Genomic DNA, 15,088 nt, shown 5'->3' on the forward strand with positions numbered 1-15,088 from the left:
AAGACTTCAACTGTACTGGTAATATTTTATTTCTTACTTTTTTTTTTTTTTTAATCAAGAGTGAATGAGGAGGTGGGGAGGGTATAGCTCAAGTGGTAGAGCACATGCTTGGCATGCACGAGGTCCTGGGTTCAATCCCCAGTACCTCCTCTAGAAATAAATAAATAAACCTAAATTACCTCCTCACTGAAAGAAAAAAAAATTTTTAATTGAAAAAAAAAGTGAACAAGGAAAGACAATTTAGAATTGACCATATAACTGTCTTAGGAAAAAGGCAGCCTAGACTAGGATGGGGAGTCTAGAGGTGAAGAGAAACTGCAAGAATCTGGCCTCAGTAAGTTGTTGATAGAGCCACTTAATGAAACAGGGTACAGTGAAAAAGGTCTAGGTTTGGAGCCAAGATCAAGAGCTCAGTCTGGGCAATTCAATTCAAAGTATCTCTGAGTATTTAAGTTTGACTGAGTAGACAGCTTGGATCAGAAAAGGGGTCTGAACTACAGATAAAAAATTGGGAGTATTCAAAAAATATATATGGTAACTGAAGCCACAGAATAGATACGATTAGAGTAAGAGGGGAGGAAGACTAAGAACCAAGACTTGAGAAAGACCATCAATTAAAGGTCTGGTTCCTGGGTTCCAGTGGGTGTATAAAATAAGAACAGCTTGAACTTACTGGAGAACTGAGGCACTGGTGAGGAGTCTGTATAAGAAAAAGCTAAAGAATTTAGTGTATTAGGGGGAGGGTATAGCTCAAGTGGTAGAGTGCATGCTTAGCATGCATGAGGTCCTGGGTTCAATCCCCAGTACCTCCTCTAACAACAGATAAATAAGTAAACCTAATTACCTCCCCCATCAAAAAAAAAAAAAAAAAAAAAGAATTTAGTGTATTAACTTTTAATCTGCATTAAAAAACTCTGCAAAAAAAAAAAAAAAAAAAAAAAAAGATCTGGTTGATGTTGGAGATCTGAAGGAATAGCCAGAGAGCAAGGAGGAAAAATCAGAACCCAAGAGAAGAGACTATTTCAGGAAGGAAATTTTTGAATCCAAATAAACATCTACTCTAGATAGGCAATTAGTAATCTGAGGTCCAAGAATGAGTCCAAGGGAATTCCCTAAAAATAGACAAGAGTCCAGATCCACTTTACTTTGAACATTCCCAAAAGGAATGCTGTAACTCAGTTAAGTAACAATAAATTCCATCAAAACTAATAAATCCTTCAAAGATGCAGACAAAAATTTTTATAACTATGAGACTTGAATATAGTTTAGAGGTTAGATGATAATAGGGACGTGTGGAGTTTAGTCCATTTCTATAGAGAAAAAAAAAACTTACCCTGAAATCCTTTTGTTTCAAAGATTTTACAAAATTTCCTGATTGCTAAACCTTTTCAGCATGTTGAACTACAAGTATTTTGAGAGCAAAACCCACATAATATTCATCTTTGAATCTTCAGCATCTAGTTAAGTGCTTAATATAAGTACCTGACTGGAAAAAAAAAAAAAAAGTCCACTGAATGAATGGGCACCAGAACCATTTGTCCAAATTGTGCTGGTGCTATAGCAATATAGCCTTATAGAATAGACTTTAACTGAGTCCTACTCATTCCACAGAAATAAAGATTTCACCCTTGCCTTAGGGGGGGGAAAAAAAACCTTTTGGGCAACATGTTCCACAGTTCTCAATGATAAACCCAAGTGCTGCCTGCCACTGCAGTGTTTGCAAAACTCAAGAATGTACTATTGTATGCCAGCCAGTATTGACTGTCCGCTCATTCATTCTTGAGAGCTGCAAAAAACAGCAATGCTCAGACTTAACAGAGATCAGGTCCTTACTTCCACATAAATTAAACTCACTGATTGCAGTAGTATGCTTGAAAAATAATTGTTGACACTGAACTGATAATAACAGTTCAGAATTGTTTTCTATGTCTAATTTTCAGGTTAATGATATCAGCTAAAATCTATCTTTTTACATGTATTCGCAAAGAAATGGTCTACAAAAGCAAAAAACAAAAAACAAACAACCCCAAAAACCAAAAAGACCCTAAACAGTAATCCCATCCTTTCCGTGTCTAAATTCTTACTAGATATTTTAGACAGGAGCCACATGTTTATGTGCCACAAGAAAAGCACGAGTTCAAAAATAAGTAATTATACTGCCAGCTGCACTTAACTATCCAGATTCATATTAAAAACAAAATAAAAAACAGCACACCTCATTCATTTTGAAATATGAACTTTAAAAAAAAACCAGTTTTTTTTGGAAATCATCACTTTGCAGTGAATTAGTCATGGAACAAACTATTTATTAAGAGAATAATGCTCTGGATTTTAATTATATATTTTGTATTCTAGGATCCCAATTAATGGTAAGCCTGGAGCTGGGGATGAGGGAGGGTGCAACTAATCTGAGATGACCATGAATCCTTTCACTGGTTAATCTATACACATATGAAACAAGGATGAAAATTATTAAGGGACAGCAGCATTTATAAGTAACATTGTTATGCTGAAGATATGTAAATCCTTTCAATTAAAAGGTGGAAACTCAAGTCTCCCTTAATGAACTGAATAGAAACTTACCGAGTCCTTTGCTCCTTTTTAAGAGAACTGTGGCTACTAGCACAAGTAGAAAACCCAATTCAAAACTCACACAACCTAAAAAGCTAAGAGCTTTGACTCTTGAAAGGGATGTTTGAAATGCTTTGATAAAGTGCTCAACAGTTTAAGACTATTAATAAATAGTATCAAACCATTACAAATCAGGACAAATAATAAAAGGAGAACTTTCATATAACTTCTATGTGTTTTCTTCAAAATGTCCTTTGCCTACAACACTCTGCTCACAAAGATCTGATGAAAACTAAGAAAAAAATTTGCCTACCAGAGCTTTTTACCTTTTACCCATAAGTTAGTTCATGTTTCTTTAATTCTGAAATCCAAAGCAACTGCAATACACAAAACTCTGCTAAAATCCAAAAACCAAAACAATAACAACGACAGAAAAAAAAAAACCAGCAAGCGTAATCACAATTCACAATATTTCTAGTCAGAAGCTCTGGATTTACGTTTATTTTTCTGCATTCTGTTCTGAATACGTAAGCCCTCCTTAAGGGGTAATGGATTTGATTCCTAAATTACATTATTAAACTCTTTTTCTACAGATATTAATGTACTCGAGATACTTCATAATCCGTTTTTCAGGGAATTAAAATCCCTTTCATTTATACAGTTTGGTTTTTCAGTGCTTTCACATATATACTCACTGGAACGTATACACAACACGAACCTATAATTTTAGACTAACCAGGCACACAAGATAAAGCTTACCCAGAACTTACTCTAAACTTATTTACTAGATATCACAAAGTAGTCTTGATACTAACAAAATAAAGCGCGAGCACAATGAAATCTGTACCATTGCAGGTTTTCAATGAACAAAAATTCCTTCAAATGGTAAAACCAAACGCGCCCATTTCCCAAAGAAAAAGTCATCCCAAAATGAGAAACAGCCTCAGAAAAAAACAAAAACAAACAACAACAACAAAAACACACCCAATTCTAAACCACAATCACGTAAATCTTTTCAACTCAAAGCTCCAAACGCAGCCGCCAACACACAACTGGCCACAATCACAGTGTTAGCGCCTACTCCCTATTTTGAATCCGGAGACGGAAGGAAAAACAACAACAAACAACACACTAATCGTCCAAAGTTTCACGAAGTGGAAAGAATCATTTAAAGTAAAGAAAACATGTTAATCGGGAGGTAACTACCCCATTTCCCCCGCCCCCACGCTTCCAGCCCACGAACTAAATCTCCCAAACATTCACCAAGCCAGGAGTCCCGACAGCGATGTTAGTGGAAAGAGCCGGACGAACCACACGCCGCCGGGAGAGATGTCAGGGGCCGAGCATCCGGAAAACAAAGACCAGCCCGCGAAGCGCCCCGGCGCGGCCCTGCGCCCCTAACCGCCCGAGGAGTTGCGAGCACCGCCGAAGTGCGCGCCCAGGTCCTCCGGGGTCCCCGCCCACCCGGCGCGGCCGCCGCGGCCCGGGCCCACCCCGGAGCCGTTTTCCCTCCCAATTTGGGAACCGCGCGCCTGGGGACAAAGAGGGAGGGCGCGCCGGGAGCAGCGGCTGGCCGCGGGTCGCGAAGCCCTCCGGGCTCGGCGGGAAGTCCTCGGTGGCGTCCCCTCCCTCTCCCCCACCAGCCCCTGCCGCACTCTCCCCCGCCCCCTCGACTCCCCCTGCCCCTTTCTGGTCCCCCACAAGTTCTCCCGCCCCCCGCGGGCCCCGCCCCTGGCCCGCTGCTCCTCAGCCCGCCCAGTGGCCGTCCCTCACCGGCCGGCGGGGTCCCCCGGAGCCGCCTCCTCCGCCGGGCCTCGGCCCGTCCTGCCGGCCGCCGCCTCATGTGCCCCGCGTCGCCATCGCCTTCGCCGCCACCGTCGTCTCTCCACCTCTTCCTCTTTCGCCGCCGCCGCCTTCGCCTCAGTCTCCAGCCGAGGCCGAAGCCGCTCCCGCCGCCGCCTCCCGCTCCCGCTCCCGCGGCCTGGAGCCACGGGGAGGCGCCTGCGCACTGCGCGCCGCGGTGGGGGCGGGGGCGTCCCACGGCGGCCTGGGAGCCGAGGGCGCGCGGCACGTGGCGCTCGGGTGGGAGCCGGCGTCCCGGAGCGCCCGAGCGGCCGCGCGAGCGTCCAACTTTCCTGGTCAGGTCTGCGCTCTCCAGGATGGTCCCGGACGCGGCAGACGCTAGGTACGTGTGGGAGCGACCCACCCGCGTGGAGTCTGCACCTCGGGTGGGCGGAGACTTCGCCTCTCCGACACTTCGTTCCATCAACTTGATTCTCGGGACAAGAGTTCCCAGCGAGCAGTGCCTCACTTCGAGCAGGTTACTAACGGCGCCGTGAGGACACGCCTTACCTGGACATCCTGGGTTGGTCCTACGAGACCCGGAGTTGTCTTCTGTGCCAAGGCATGAGCCCTGTGTAACACGGGATGCTGATTCCCCGTTCTAGGTTCTGCTCTACAATTACTCGAGGATCCTACTGCCTGCCCCCCGTCGGATTAACCATCCTAGTTTTTAGGCGTCCTAGCTTTTATGTACTTCAAGATACTTTTGAGGTCCTGGACCAGTCGGATTAGCAAGACCCTAATAGGCCATTTCCTCTTAACCCCTTGCATCCCAGCAGGATCCCATTTTCAAAGGACTTTCTAAAGACTTGTATGCATAGGAATTTCCAGCTTGAACTACCTCATAGGAATAAGAAAACTCCTCAAGTGTTTTAAGTAGAGGAAGTCCATGCATAACAACAGAAGGCATACCAAGGATCTGGGAGGATGCTTTGTAAAGTGCTCCTGAATTATCTTATTGATCTTCACTACATAGAAGGATAGGTTTTATTTTACCTTTTTGACCACAGAGGAAATAAACTCTTAACTAGTGAGGTGACTTGCTACAGGTCAAATCCCCACACACAGGAAGCCAGGCCCTTACAATGTCAAGAGGTTGGAAACTTGAGGGCTGGGCATCTGACTCACTGACAAATGTTTTGTTTGGCTAATACGGTGTTTTCCAAAATTATGAATTAGTTGCCAAATTTTAAAAATCTTTTTGGTGTCTCTCTAAAAAGTCACAATTTTTGCCACTTTGCGCTTCTGTTTTCACATGGCAGCTTCTTCTGAGTAACATCTGTCTGTCCAGGGCAGGCACTGTCTCCACTCAGCTGCTTGAATCATTTTCATGACCTGCTTGGTGTCTGTATTTCGGTTATCTTCCACCTGTGCCCCAGCCCCGTCCCCTCTCCATGATCACATTACCTCTCTACAAATGTATTTAAAACAAATGTGAAGACACTGTAAATATGCGAAAATATGAATAAAGAACATGTTAACTAAGATAACACAGGGACAACATCGTTGTACATACTGATTACAATATTAAAATCTCATATATTGCTAGTTCAAGTGTAAACTGGTATAAATCACTTTGGAAAACTGGCAATATCTACTAAAGGTGAACCTATGAATACACTATAATCTGCAGTTCCATGGAGATTTCACAGAAACATGAACAAAATACTTATACTAGAGTTTTCATAACAGCATGATTTGTAATAACCCCAAAACTGGAAGCCACCCAAAATGTCCATCATCCATAGCAAGGATACATAAAATGTCACATTCATACAACGGTATATTATACAGCAATGAGAATGAACAATCTACAATTACACACAACAAGATAGATGAATCTCACAAAACTTTCCCTTTATATAAAGTTCAAAACCAGGCAAAACTAATCTGTGCTCTTTGAAGTAAGGATAGTGGTTATCCTAGTGTAAGAATAGTTACTGGAAGGGAGCAAGAGGAGGCTCCTGGGGGGCTGGTCATGTTCTGTTCTTGATCTGGATGCTGAATACACCATACACAGGTGTGTTCAGTTGCCACATTTGAGTTGTTCTCTTTTGATAGTGTACTTTTCTGTGGCATGTTAAGACAAATAAAAATTTTTTAAAACATTTGGTTATATATATATAATATATAAACAAATATGTATTACATATTATATATATAAATAATATATATAATCTAATGTTCATTAGGTATTATTTTCCTATAAGTTCATGGATGAACCTATCAGGGAAGGCTTCCCATCTTTAAGCATTGCCCATGCTTCGTGGAGATTGGGAACAACACATTTACTATATTTGTTACCTTACTATCAAGCCTGCAGCCCGAGTCTCTCCTGGTAGAGCAAACTTTTAAAGGTGGAAATGAGACCTACGGAAGCCAAGTTGCTTTTCCTGAAGATAGTTTAAAAAAACAAAAACAAAAAAACTAACACAGAAATATAGCCAAAGGCTCTGTCTCCTAATCAGGACTCTTCTTTCCCTCCTCATTAACCTTGCCAGCTAGTGACATCCTTTAATCCAGTTAAAGGTGGGGAAACAGGCCAGAAACCTAAGCCACAGGTATGTCCAGGCATTTACCAGGGTCCGCAGAGCAAACCAGGACTAGAACCTGAGCTCCCTGAAGGCAAGGCCACTGTGTTCCACCTCCTGGAGCAGAGCCCAGCACATAGTAGGTGCTTAGCAAGTATATGCAGTGTGAATGAGTGAAGGAAGGCTCTCCATTGCTAATGAAAAAAAAGGCTACCACAGGGAAAGAAAAAAAGCCCCAAAGTTTCAAACAGGGAAACGGGTCTGGTTTCCAGCCTCTGGCAGGGAGTGGTAGAACAGGGTGCTGTGAGAACCACGTCACTTTTTATTCACATGGGGCCCAGGCAGGAAAGGATCAAAACCCAGTCTGAGAACTTGAGAGTCACCCTGGGGCTCTGTGGTTTGGGAACTGTAGGGTCAAGTTGAAGGCTGCAGTGTGTCACTATTTCCATTACACATTTTCCAGGGTCCCCACTTGACTGGTAAACTCAGAGCAGATTCTTCTGTTCTGGGGGATGGGATCAGAGGCCCAGAGAGGTAGGATTTGGGAAAGCTCCCTGTTGGCAACAGAAAGCCCTGCCTGCCCGAGACTGGCCGGGTAAGAAGCTCTCAATTACTTGTGCCATTGGGAAGAGGGTGTTAATAGCATAGCCCCCCCGCCCCATAATCTCCGTTTCAGTTAACCTGTGAGACACATTATACTGCTCCTCCTTGCCACAAGGAAGCAGATTTTTTTTGGTCAAAAAATTTTTGAATAGGTAATACAAGCAGTACAGTGGGAACAGTAAGATGACTCCCCAGCAGTGTTTCCCAGGGCCTGGCTAGCAGTTTCTTGTGTATTAATGCTGGATTTTAAATTAAGGTCAATTTACTTGCAGATGAAGGGTAAGTGAAGGTGAAGTATGTATGTGCAGGAGTTGGGGGTGGGGAGAAAGACATGAAAAATGATTAGCATTTCTCTGATACCATCCACAAGCAAGGAATTTTGGACATGTCCAGAACGCAGTGTGCTGGCTTAGGACCAACCGTGCCTTGGTGAGAGGCAGTGGGGTGGGTGTGCAGTCCTGGAAAGTACGGAAGCTCTTGGTTCAGAAGTCTGCTCTACCCAGCTGTTTGCATTCATTTTCTTGTATTTCTAAGATAGTGTGAGAATGTGATGAAATGTACATTAATTGTTATATGTTAATTTTTCATTATAAAGTGGTCCATAGTGGTTATCATTATTGGTTGGATAGCTCAGCCATTTACCTGCTGTGTGATATGACTGTTAATTAACCTCTCTCAGCCTTGGTTTCCTTATCTGTAAAATGGGGACAATGATATCTACCAGTTGGGGCTGTCATGAGGATTAAATATGTAAAATGCCTAAATCTTGTAGGCTCTCAAGGCATCAGTCCCATCTCATAATGTGCTTTGGGTAATTTGGGCATTCAAAAGCACCCAACACAAGAACTTTAGCAAAACATTTCAAGTCTGAGCATCCAATTTTTAGTACAGGGGTCGTACTGGTGCCTTCTACGCAGAATTATTCCTTCACAAGACATGATTCTATGTCATCATCACTACAGTCTGATTCAGCCTTCCAGTCACCATTATCCACACCCTCGTAGAATCTTTTAAAATATGTGAATAGTCTCTCGAGAATGATTAGTGGGTACTGAATGCACTTTCCTGGCCCAGGCCTGTGGCTCTTGTGGCTGTCCTTGGATAAATGCTGCAAGGTCCTTGGAACCCAGTGCCTGTTTTTAGAAGGAGAGGGGATGTCCAACCCTCCCCACCCCAGGCACCTTCTAGAGGCTGCCTTAGCCTAGCTACGTTATCTGGAAACTTCCACTGCCCCTGCCTATCCCCTCTTTGCCCCTCCCATCCCCCAGACACTAATATATGGACTGTTTTCTCCCCTGTGACTACCCCAGCCTTTCAGCCTGGGTTCTTCCTATTCCAATCCCAGCTCAGAGCATCCTCTGTTCCTTGTCCACTTCATTAATCATCATCCCCTCACTCACAGCACTCCCTAGCTCAAGGCAAGAGCTGCACATCCCTCGCTTCCCCTGTCTTGTCACTCAGCTCCCTTGGGCTATATATAGCACAGCTGTGCCTTAGATCTGGTACAGTCTTAAGTCCAAGTCTCCCTCCCCCAGCCAACCCCTTCCCCCTACATAGTGAGGAGTGAATCTAGAGCTTGAAGCTTCCAGTTAGGGCAGAAAATCCCCTCCAACAAGAAGGAGGCAGGTTGGTGAGGGAGAAGAAAGACTGTGCTGAATTCTGGACCACCCAGAATATGGGAACCTTCCATCCGTTGTCAGGGACTTTCCACTTCTCCCCTAGCCTATTACCCCTTCTCTGTCACTTGCTTATTCTGGAGGAAGAGGGCTCTCTTGGCAGGCAGAGCATGCAGAGGAATTCTAACAGTCATCTTACAACCATCCTATGGGTAGATGCTACCTCCATTTTACAGATGATGACACAGACTCAAGAGGTTGAGTGGCATAAGAACAATTATTTAGAGAGTGGTCGGTCAAGCAGTTGACCCACGTCTGACTTGGGCCTGCATTCCGGATCCATTAAATCTGCCTGTATCATTCAATTAGACCCCTCTAAATGAGAATTTCTATTAGTCTGAACCGATCTGGAAGAAAGAGGTTTACTAAGCACATTAGTAACATAGAATGGCTTAAATCAAAGTAATTATTAAAGACTTGGCATATTAACAAAAATGTTATAATTTTATCTTATCTGTTTACTAAAGCAGGACTCCACAGAACCTGTTCCTTGAAGTTTTAGTTACTGTGTGTTCTCAGAGGTTTTTGAAATAGAAAGCAATCTATTTTCTCCTATGTCAAGACTTTCCCTCCACTTCACAATCATTCTCCCATTAGTCCAGAGTCGTGAGATTTCATTTTAGGAATGGTTAGAAGTTTGGTCCTTTTTCCTCTTCACTTACTGTGGCCTTGAGCAAGACATTTAATTCAAGCCTGTTTCTCATCTGTGAAATAGGAATAATAGTACCTACCTCATAGAGTTGTGAAGATTAAATAAAATAATCTACTTAAAGCAATCAGCACATTTCTAGCCCCACAGGTGCTCAGTAAATCACAGCGACTATTATTTTCTCAGTTCTGGGCTGAGATGCTGTGGGAGCATCTATATAATCTCAACGGGGAGAAGTTGAACTTCACTCTCCTTAGCTTGGCCCCTGTTCTCCAAAGGGCCTGGAGTTGATCCTGACTCTTGCCCTGTCTCATCCAGGCATTTCCCTCCCTTGACTCTTGGCCTAGACCATCTGTCGGACCAGGAGAGGCAGCATAGGAGAGTGTGTGAATGACTGGGAGGAGAGTTCCCATGGACGCTGGGGATATGCAGAGGCCCTGGGGAGCTGCTGTGACCCTGGGTCTCTCCCTAGAGCACAGAGTGCTGGGGAGAGAAAAGAGAGACAACAGCTGCTGGACAAATTTCCAGTGCAAAAAGCCCCTTTAGGGTAGACACATGGGCTGAGAGTTATCTAGGGAAGGAACAAAGGCCTGGGATGGAGTGGGGCTCGCCATAGTGCATCCTGATCTTTCTTCATTTCTTAGCAAGAAGGCACATTCTTTTCCTTCTCCTAATCAAGGGTGCCACGATTGATGAGCATTCCTAAATTCCAGTATCAACCTGGAGAGGGTTTCAGCTTGGCCAGCCCCCTGGGAAGCAGGCTAGAAGTACAAACTTTGGAGCCAGCAGGACCTAAGTTCAGATTAGGACACTGCCATTTACTAGCTGTGCACCAGGGGATAATTCAGAGTCTCTCAGAAGCTCAGTTCCTGGTCTATGAACAAGCTGCTACTTACTGCGTAGAACAGCTGACAGGTCTGAATTGCAAATACCTAAACTAGAAAATGTGCTAATGCTGATCACTGTCATCTCTGTAACCAGAATGAGCATCATCACCCCGCAGGCAGTATGAAGAGCTCCGGAGATATAAGGAAGTCCCACTTGTTTCAAACTCCTGGACAAACCTCCTTGGGGGGATCAAGACCAAGACCAGAAAGCCTGCCTCTCACAATTAAGGCATTTTATTTATATCCTACATTGTTCTTAAGAGTATTTGAGGCAGTATCGCATGGGGGAGAAACGACTCTCAACCCACTATTGCCTCTGTATCCCCATCTCAATTCTCCACATTGAGTCTGTCTCTGATCCAGCCATTTATGTTCACAGGAATTAAAAGACTGAATCGAGGTAAGGGCTCCCCTCCATCTGGTCTTTCGTTACTTTCCAGGGCTTGGAGTTCCAGCTTGGAACTCAGCAGATGGGGGGTTAAGACTGATGCCCTGTCCTATCTCCTCCCCTCTCCATTTCTGACTTCAAAGTCTCCATAAAGCCCGTCACTGCTTCCCTGACCCCATAGTGGCAGCTCCATCATCAGCTCTTGGCTGGTTCAAAACAGCAGACACTGAGCCCTGGCCCGGCTGCGCGCACTCCGCTTTCTAGCCACCTCCTAGGGTAAGCACTGGCATGCTGAGGACCCGTGGGGCCAACAGTCCTTGCTCCTTCAGGAGAAAGGAAGGGCAACTAGGAAGAGAAGTGGCCTCAAGCAGGGAATTTGTGGTTAGAAGGCACCTGGCAGGCAGAACCCCTGGTCTAAGGACTAGAACTCTGGGACCCCATCTAGTTTGTGATCAGCAGATATTTACAGGGGTTAGCAAGTAGAGTAACAGGGGTGCCCAGCCCAGGGATGAGGCAGGGGTTGGCAACTGTAAAGAATCTAGCAAGAGATGGACCTGGAGATGGGGGAGCAGCTCCGGGACCAGAATTTGTTGCGTTGGTATTAATGTCCATAATGTATGTTAAATTATACACATATCGACGTCTAATCTCTGGCTCTAGTGACTTGGTAACCAGTGCTGTGATACTGTCTGGGATGGCTCTGACTGCCCGGGGTCAGATCCTGCTCTGCAGCTCCCTCAGGAACAACCATCACAGACTCAAGGCCAGTGGGGGACCCAAGGCTCAAGGCTTGTTCCTCCCACCCTCCTCTGGAGTTTTCCAGCTGCTTTTCTTGGCCCAAGGATCACACCAATAGGGACACAGATGGAAGAGGGGAAGCAGAGAAGACAGTGAAGTCAGAATGAGCTGGGGGAAGTAGCAGATGTTAGGAAGAAGAGATAGAGAAATGGCACTAGTGGTCCAGCCATCCGAGACAGGATACCTGGGGCATCTTTTCAAGTAGCAGCTGTGTTGGGCATGGTAAGAGAGGGTCTTAGCAGGCAATTTCCTCCTTCCCACCCCAGGCTGAGGAGAACTGGAGTTCTTATTGTGGAATGCCTCCTTCTAGGACTGGGCTGAAGCCTAGGAGCCCCAGCTGCTAACATCTGGGGGCAGAATCATGTCTGCAAACAAAGGCTGGTGGGCACCACCTGAAGGCGAGGACAGCGTGTCTGAGAAATTCCTGAGGAAGACCAGGGAATCTCCGCTGGTGCCTATAGGTGAGTGGGAAAGGAAGGAATGAGGGCTGAGAAGAGGGCCATCTCTCAGAGAGAACATATCTCCTAGTCCTTTCAAAGAATAAAGCACAGAACTCAAGTGGTCCTACCTGGTGAATAATCAACAGCTAGGAGTGAACCAACAGCAAAGGTGCCAAGGGACAAAGGGACACATCCTGACAATGAAATGAGGGAGTCTGAATGGATGGAGGTGGCAGCATTCAAGTGTATGTGATACCAACACTAGTGTCAGGATGAGCAGGAGCAGTCTGGGAGGGGAGAACAGACGTGGGAGCCAGCAATGGTTGAAGGGCCGGAGCAGAGCTAAGGGGAGTGGGAGTGTCATGACGACGGGCTATTGTACGTGGAGGACGGGAGTCACTGGAGGTAGGCAGCCACTTTGTAAATGCTATTGAGAAGAAACAATTCAATATTCTGATGATAGCCCTCACCCACCCCACTGCCCCTGCACCGCCCCCGCCCCCCACCCCAAAGCAGCAGCAAGAAGGCAACTGTTTATCCAGATGTTTAGCCCGTCTAGTGAGGTGTCTCACCAGGAATGTTGTGCTTGGTGACTAAGGACCAAGGGTCACGTTCTCTGCCCACACAGGCTTAGGAGGCTGCCTGATGGTGGCAGCATATAGGATTTACCGGCTGAAGGCTCGTGGTTCCACCAAGATGTCCATACACCTGATTCACACCCGAGTGGCGGCACAGGCCTGTGCTGTGGGTGCAATCATGCTGGGTGAGTAGCTGGCAGGGTCATGGGAAAATGAAGGCGAAACTGATTAGGCAGAATCTGGCTGTGAGTCAGTTAAAGGACCATGAGTTCGGTCCCTATTCCCTATACTAGGCGCCACATCTGCCCTTTGGTAAAGCCCCCACATAGAGACATTTCCAGGGTTCCCTGTTTAATCTCCTGTGTCCCAGGGGATGGTGTATAGTTTGTTTTGTGAGTTTTTCTAGAGGTAAGAACCACACAGCAGAATGTATGCCGATTTTCTCTTCCTCTCTGGAGCAAAAGGCAGTTACTTACTAGCTGTGTGACAGAGGACAAATCCCTTCCTCTGAGACTCAGCTTCCCCATGTGCGACATGACGATACCCACCCCTGCCTGCCTACCTCGCAGACTGCTGTGAGCTTCCTCAGACAGACAATATACGTTAAAGTGCTTTGTGAACTGGCAAATGGGTTGTTTCCTCAGGCTGTGTAGCCAGGTGTTTGTAGCAGATGTTGAGACGCAGGATGGAAAGATGAGCAGGGAAGCTGGACACTCAAGGGAACGACCAGCATCGGACCCCCGGGACTTTGGGACTCCGCAGCTGTTCCTCCTCTCTGGGACACCTGGGAGAGCCAGAGGATGGGTGGAGGGTTCCGTGTCATGGGACATTTTTCCTTTTCCTTCACACAGGGGCTGTGTACACAATGTACAGAGACTGTATCAAAAGAACAGCGCAGGATGCCGGGGAGAAGTAGGATTCCTACACGGCCTGGGGCAGTCAGAACCTCTTTAACCGATCCCTGGTATGAGCCTAATAAAGTAGTTTTGAGGCAAGTTGACAGTCTCTTCTTTACATGGGGGAGAGCACAGTAAGAAGCTGATAGTGGTTGGTGGGAGGACTTAGAGCAAAGGGCTGGAAATCAAAGAGTTCTGGCCCCCAATTCCAGGGCAAGGAGAATCTTCAGGGGCAGAGGAGGGGGTGTAGTAGACCTCTGATCCCAGAGACCCAACAACTCCCAAATCCCCTCAGGTCCCACCCAGAAGCAGCATGGTAGAGAGAACAAGATGCCTGGAGTGTGAGGGATGGGCAGTAAAGAGGCCACAATGCTCATGGGAACACTGAATTTAAGAGGCAGGCGTTCCTCCCCCCATAGGCCGCTTCCCTGGGGACCCAGGCAGGAAGAGGGCTGCAGCTGGGAGCAGAGACAGTGAGGCCTCTTGGGAGACCACATATATCCAAAACCCAAGTGCCAGGACTAGACTGTGCTAGAGGAAAGGGGGCTGAGGAGCAGGGATGAAAGGAACAGAGCGAGGCAGAAGTCAGAATGTTCTGTTCACTTATAAACCATGTGTAAGGTCAAACTTGTAAAAAAAAAATTCCATGTAAATTCTGAGGACAGGGCCCCTTGGGGTTCAGCACTTCCATACCCTTCTCCTTTCCTGAGCCCAAGCATCTCTCTGTTCTCTGGGAATGGAGCCAGGCAGAGGCCACAGGAGGAAGCTGGAGGCCAAATGCTCGTCCTGGGGAAGGACTCTGGGCTGGAGGCTTGGAGGTTCTTGGGTTGTTCAGGATGGCCACAGCAGCGCCCAGATACTCTCTGACAACATGGAGTCCAAGTCATACCAGGTCCCAGCTTCAAGTCCAGGACGCAGCCCACTGCAGGGAGCAGGAGCTGCCAGGACCCTGGCACTCACATGGGGTAATTGAGCACAACATCCTGCTTGGCAAGCTCCAGTAACATAGGATCATCGAAGAACTTGCTGATGCTCACATCTTCACTCAGGCCCTGCAGAGAGCGGGGGCAAATGCAAGCATGAGCCCCTTGTGGAGGCAGACTGATCTGTACTTGAGTTGGGGGCTGGTGCGGGGCTGAGTGTCAGCTGAGCTATTTCAGGAGCCCTGCCTTTTGTGTATCGTCACAGGGCAGGAGAAGGCACTCCCTTCCCAGTCAGACTGAGCCCAG

At 46.3% G+C, this 15,088-nt stretch overlaps 3 protein-coding genes across 6 annotated transcripts in view; 1 reads left to right on the forward strand and 2 right to left on the reverse strand.

Moving 5' to 3' along the window:
* GJC1 (gap junction protein gamma 1) overlaps nucleotides 1–4,543 on the reverse strand; it is a 30,907-nt gene extending 26,364 nt beyond the window's left edge. For 2 of the 3 annotated variants that reach the window (XM_031468606.2, XM_031468605.2), the window contains exon 1: nucleotides 3,835–4,015. The gene's annotated coding sequence lies outside the window, so the exon portion shown is untranslated. Of the gene's footprint in view, nucleotides 1–3,834; nucleotides 4,016–4,344 lie in introns of those variants that run through there. The other variant, XM_031468604.2, reaches the window with a different exon arrangement.
* Nucleotides 4,544–11,327: 6,784 nt separating this feature from the next.
* Nucleotides 11,328–13,958, forward strand: HIGD1B (HIG1 hypoxia inducible domain family member 1B). Of its 2 annotated transcripts, none has more exons than XM_010986443.3 (4): nucleotides 11,328–11,423; nucleotides 12,256–12,406; nucleotides 13,014–13,148; nucleotides 13,815–13,958. In XM_010986443.3, exons 2-4 carry the CDS (start codon nucleotides 12,307–12,309, stop codon nucleotides 13,877–13,879), a joined length of 300 nt encoding a protein of 99 aa, XP_010984745.1. In that variant the 5' UTR covers nucleotides 11,328–11,423; nucleotides 12,256–12,306; the 3' UTR covers nucleotides 13,880–13,958. The 2 variants fall into 2 exon arrangements, with proteins under 2 accessions (XP_010984745.1, XP_010984744.1); XM_010986442.3 differs by lacking the exon at nucleotides 11,328–11,423 and adding an exon at nucleotides 11,859–12,167.
* Nucleotides 13,959–14,440: 482 nt separating this feature from the next.
* Nucleotides 14,441–15,088, reverse strand: part of EFTUD2 (elongation factor Tu GTP binding domain containing 2) — a 34,509-nt gene continuing 33,861 nt past the window's right edge. Inside the window, exon 28 of the mRNA XM_010986440.3 lies at nucleotides 14,441–14,911. Within this exon, the coding sequence (XP_010984742.1) occupies nucleotides 14,816–14,911 (96 nt within the window). The 3' untranslated portion in view covers nucleotides 14,441–14,815. The remainder of the gene's footprint in view (nucleotides 14,912–15,088) is intronic.

Source organism: Camelus dromedarius, chromosome 16 (genome assembly GCF_036321535.1).
Source record: "Camelus dromedarius isolate mCamDro1 chromosome 16, mCamDro1.pat, whole genome shotgun sequence".
NCBI classification, from domain to species: Eukaryota; Metazoa; Chordata; class Mammalia; order Artiodactyla; family Camelidae; genus Camelus; species Camelus dromedarius.